This window comes from Volvox carteri (assembly GCF_000143455.1).
Source record: "Volvox carteri f. nagariensis unplaced genomic scaffold VOLCAscaffold_42, whole genome shotgun sequence".
Taxonomy (NCBI): domain Eukaryota; kingdom Viridiplantae; phylum Chlorophyta; class Chlorophyceae; order Chlamydomonadales; family Volvocaceae; genus Volvox; species Volvox carteri.
Genome location: NW_003307585.1, coordinates 77529 through 82631, shown reverse-complemented (window position 1 = coordinate 82631; position 5103 = coordinate 77529). Strand labels below are relative to the sequence as shown.

The following is a 5103-nucleotide window of genomic DNA, read 5'->3' as shown; positions in this document are numbered from 1 at the left end:
GGTCGGGGGGGAGAGAGCGGGGTACCGTACCGCTATGGCCGATTGGTGACACCGGATTGGTGAAAATCACCAATCCAGTAGCAAAGGATAATCCGGGCTGGGATTGAGCGGCGGCCATCACCAATCCCTGTACGTTTTGGATCCAGGTCGGGTGCCGGACCGCGCGCGCGCGCGATGCTGTATGCGACGGCGTGCATCTAGAAACGTTTACATGCGACTGCAGATTGGTTGATGTGGGCCTGGGGCGCCTCGGAGGGCCCACAGTGAACGGGGGGCAGTCCGGTTGGCGGCTTTCACCAATTCGGTGGCAATGGGAAAAAGTGGACGGGGTAACACCAAACCGTATCACCAATTCCGGTGTTGGAAAGATTAATTCTAAAAGCGTTTTTTACTTTCACCAATCCAGAAATCACCAATCGGCCATAGCGGTACGGTATTACTTTGCTGGCTGGCGGGTGCTGTCCGGGGGGTGAGCTGAGGGTGGTGGTGGTGGGGATGGGCGGGTGGATTCTGCCCTCTCCACCCTTGTCCACTTGCGCGGTTGAGTCGGGTGTAATTGTGTTCTGCACGTCGTCCCCCCCTCACCCTCTCCGTCCTTTTCCCCCATGTCTCCCCCCCTTCCCCAGATATCCGACATCGGGCTGGTGGTGGTGGATGAGGCTCATCACTGTCGGGAACAACACCCTTATGCCGTACTGATGAGGGAGTTCATCGGTCGACAGTCCCCGGCTCCTGCGCTGCCGCCAGCACCCTCGGCGGGAGGCGAGGCGGCCAGGAGGTACGGCAGCGGCGGCGGCAGCAGCGGGGGCGGCAGCGGTGTCGTCAGCTGCGGTAGCGGAGCCGCCAGTACGGCGGATGAGGGGGAGCCGGACCGGCCCGCCAAGCCACCGTCACGTCCTAGGGTTTTAGGACTGACAGCCTCACCCCTCACCCCCATGGACCTCCAGGTAGGGGTGTATGTATGTATGTATGTATGTATGCATGCATGTGGGGTATTCTGGGTGATGGTTGGAAAGCAAAGGTCGCTTAAGTTGTCTCAACCTTTTCGACATTGTATATGATTCGTACATATGCCGTACTAGGGTTACTTTTGCTCAACAGGAGGGTTTGTCCTGGCGGCTCTTACCGGGGTTGCGTGTTACGCGCTCCTCCGGGGTGGGAGCTGTCCCCCTCCTTCTTGGCAGTTGGTTTTCAGTTGGTATTGCCGTTACAGATAACTCCCGCTATTTCTCTTTCCTCCCCCCCCCCCCGCCCCGTTTGATACTCTCTTGCGTACGTTTGATACTCTCTTGCCCTGGCAGCAGCTTCAATCGTGTGTGGTTCGTCTTTCTCCCCCCGGCCCCCCCGCCCCGCCCCGACATCCCTCCCTCCCCCACAACCCCCTTCAGAGCAACCTGTGTGGCGGTCGACTGATCACCCCGCTGGACCGGGGGCCCCCAGTGGGGGAGTCCACTAGGCCTAGGGTAGGTACGGCAGGGGAGGTGGGGGTATTGGCCAGGTACCTCCGTACAGGGTGAGGCGGGATGTGTTGGCTGGTTGGGTCGTGGAGTGTATGCATGTATGTATGTACGCATACATGCATAGGTACCTTTCCCTACCTACTATTACCTTGGACTTCTCCAGCATGTGTGTTTGTGTGTCGGTTCAGTTGAACCCCCCCGCGTTTGATTTCTTCTCTCTTCTCCCCCCCCCGCCCCCCCGGCCCCACACACCCCCCCGTGTGTACTGCAGGCCAAGATATGTTGGGTGGGTGCCGGTACCGACCTGGCTCCCCCGCCCCCGCTACCCCTGAATTCCAACCCAGATCCCGTGGACCCGCAGCAGGCGGTACGGGAACATCAGGTACGACATCCTTTCTAGGGTACGACACACCGTTAAGTATGCCTCTTATGCTTCAAGTCCCCTTCCTGGACGGCTTCCGGCAGTTCGTTTCTGTCTTCCTCGCAAGTGCAAGTGAACTCCCCCCCTTTACCCCCTTACCCCCCTGCCACCAGGCCGCCTCCGAGTTGCTCTCTCAGCAATCCCAGCTGCTCGTCCAGGGACTGGCCTTCAGTCGGGGGCTGCTGCAGCTGGCGGAGAAGGTGCTGGCGCGGCGGGACAAGCTGCAGCGGCTGCAGCACCTGGGGGAGATCGGCCTGGAGCAGCTGGGGCTGTCGAGTGGGTGCGGGGGCTGGGGGGGAGGGGAGGGGAGGGGCAGGGAAATGGCGGCGCAGCACTGGGCGAGTGGGTTCGTGTTAAGATGGCGGTGGTTGGGAATCCCGGAGGGGGGGGTTGCAGGTGGGCAAGGTGCAGTACGGTAGTGTGTATGTACGGGAAAAGCCCCGGGATATAGCTCTGGTTTGTCGGTCCTCGTTGGAGAGCTTGACCCCCAACCCCCCGCTGGCTCCCCCTTGTGCGTATGTACGTATGTATCACCCCTCTCTCTCCCCCCCTTGCCCCGCCCCACACGAGATGCAAATCGTCCCCCCTCCCCCCGTGTCCCCTCCCCCCCCCCAATACACACACACACGCCCCTCTGCCACCACCAGATGAGACGGTCCCGGCCGCCCTGCAGTCGGCCCTCCTGGGGGTGGGCCCGGGCAGCAGTGGCAGGAACGAGTACGACGCCTCCCTCCGGGATATCCGCATTATGAAGTCCCAGGTGGGTGGGCCGGGGGGGCGGGGGGGGCGACGTAGCTGCTTCGCTGGCTGAGAGAGAGAGTGTGTGTGTGTGTGTGTGCTGAGGAGTAGTGCTTTCTAACGCCAGAGTGCTAACCCATCTATCGCGATATTTATTTCCCCCTTTCCCGCCTTTTCCCCTTCCCCCCCTACACATACACATACACACACACACGTCAGATCTTCTCTCTGGAGGCCGCCCTGTCCGGACTGGGTCCCTGGCCCGCCCTGGCTGCCGCAGCCGGGGACATCTTCGCGGGCCGGACCACCACCACCACCTCCATCACCACCAACTCGGCATCGCGGGGCGGGGGTGCCGGGGGGGGTGCCGGTGCTTCCAACCCGCCTTCGCAGGCAGTTTGTGTTGAGGCGGTTGAGCTGTTGGCGGATGAGGACTTCAGTCGGGTGCTGGAGCCCACGGACCTGGGGCCCCCGCCCTCCGCGGAACTTGGCAGGGAGCTCATGTGGGTGGCGGGGGGGGGAGGGGGCCCCGAGTAGGTAGTCAGCCCGGTGGGGGGGCCCGTGTGGCACCGCGTCTTGCTTGCCCTGAACCCCCACCCCTCTTCCCAGGGAGGCACCGCGGGGGGGGGCGCCCGTGCTGGCGACGTGTGTGTTTTAGTGGCCGTGTGCAGCGGACTTCCGTGCCTGGATTCGTACAGTGATGGGCGGCACCAGGTCATGTCATGTCCGGGGGTTTTTCCCCCCCGTCTCCCCCCCACCCCGCTTCACGGGTCAGTGACTTGTTACAGATATTCCTGATGCGGTGCACATCTGTGTGTATAGTCCTGTGTAGGGGTATCCGGCTATCTCTGGTATCTGCTTCACCACTCGTCACTGGTTCGTCCTTTCCTCCCCCCCTCATTTCCCCCCGCCCCCCAAAACACACACACACACGCTCACAGATCCGACATGTTGGAGCTCAACGATGCGCTCAACGGCGTCGGATTGCCCCAGCTACCCCAGCTACCCGGCAGGGGGCCCCCCAGCTTGGGGGAGAGGGTGTCGTGTGCCGTACTAACCGTCATCATGGAGGGCTTCCTCTCACTGATAGCCCCGCACCTGCACGAGGAGACCGCCGCCATTGCCCTGGGTGCGGTGCGGGGGGGGGGCGGGGGGGGGGGCCGGGGGAATGAGGGGGTTGCGTGTGTTGGCGGAGGGGGTGAGGATGTGAAGTGGCCCACCCCGGGGTTGAATAGGGGCCGGGCACATGTTCTTAGGGGGAGGTGGGGGGAAGGAGGGGGGAGGGGGACAAAGCACCCCTAAAGTCTGGAGTTTGCGCTTCGTACATTCCGTACATATGTACCTGCGGTTGCCGTACCCTACCAAACCCCGCCTCTCTCGTAGGTTACGGTCCCGCCCTGCTCGTCCATGGCGGTTGGACGAGCTCGGGTCGGGGCGTGCTGACCCCCTGGGTTTTGCGGCTGCTGGGATTGGTGCCCACGGAAGTTCTGCAGGAGCAGGTGCGTGTCTGTGAGACTCTCTTGACATACATGAATGTCTGTCTGGGTTGTGGGGGAAAATTTAGGACGGGGGGCCTTCACGGTCACTTTTGGGTCCGATGTCGTGCGAATATGTGAAACCTGCAGCGAGGCATCATCGTGTACGGCATATGGCGTCGTACGGAGTAGCTAGCCCTGATCCCCCCACATCACCCTAGTGAGATGCCTACATTTCCGTACACCACTGTCTCACCGCCGTGGTGGGTCGCAGGTCCTGGGTGTGGTTCCGGAGCAGTCTGGTTCCACTGCTGCGGCTGCTGGCGGGGGCGGTGGTGGTGTTGGTGGTTGGCCTGTACGGCTGGTGAGTCACCGTGTGTGCTGGCTGCTGCGGCAGCTGCACCGGCGGGCGGTGGAGGCCCCGGGGGGCAGTAACGACAACAACAGCAAGAGGGCGGCCGGAGGCCCCGGAGGGCAGCAGCAGCAGCAGGAGCGGGAAGGGGGCGAGGGGGCGAGGGGCAGTAGCGGCACTGGTGGCGGCAGTAGTGGTGCTGCTACTGCTGCAGCTGCTGCTACTGCTGCCGCTCACTGGTCGGCCATTGTGTTTTGCGAGCGCAAGGTGGGCGGGTGGTTAGGGGGAGGGTCGAGGGGTAGGTTGTTCTAAAGGGCGCAGCACCCCAGCCGCCGCGGGTTCAGGTCGCCTTCATGGTCCTCCCCCCCTCACTACTTGCCCGCATGAGGCATGAGGGCTGTGCTGGGGGTACCCGGTGGGATTTGGAGAGCTGCCGGCGTGTGTATGTATGTATATATGTATATATGTATGTATGTATATATGTATACTATGTGGTGTGGTGCGGTGTTTGTAAGGAGGCGGACATGTGGCCTAATTAAGATACCAACCGCCCGGGTCGTACACAAGGAGGGGCTGTGGGATATTTGGGACGTGTTCGCGTTTGACTTGCTGCCCCCCTTTGCAAACCACATGATTGGGGCAGCCAACCACCACCCC

The 5103-nt window shown here is 62.3% G+C and overlaps 1 protein-coding gene across 1 annotated transcript in view; it reads left to right on the top strand.

Moving 5' to 3' along the window:
• Positions 1–5103, top strand: part of VOLCADRAFT_106340 (uncharacterized protein) — a gene marked incomplete at both ends in the record, with an annotated part of 32901 nt that overhangs the window by 6465 nt on the left and 21333 nt on the right. The window contains 11 exons of the mRNA XM_002954348.1: positions 627–947; positions 1389–1463; positions 1732–1842; positions 1995–2157; positions 2529–2641; positions 2839–3122; positions 3229–3264; positions 3561–3748; positions 4003–4118; positions 4369–4458; positions 4492–4713. Of these exons, the coding sequence (XP_002954394.1) occupies positions 627–947; positions 1389–1463; positions 1732–1842; positions 1995–2157; positions 2529–2641; positions 2839–3122; positions 3229–3264; positions 3561–3748; positions 4003–4118; positions 4369–4458; positions 4492–4713 (1719 nt within the window). The remainder of the gene's footprint in view (positions 1–626; positions 948–1388; positions 1464–1731; positions 1843–1994; positions 2158–2528; positions 2642–2838; positions 3123–3228; positions 3265–3560; positions 3749–4002; positions 4119–4368; positions 4459–4491; positions 4714–5103) is intronic.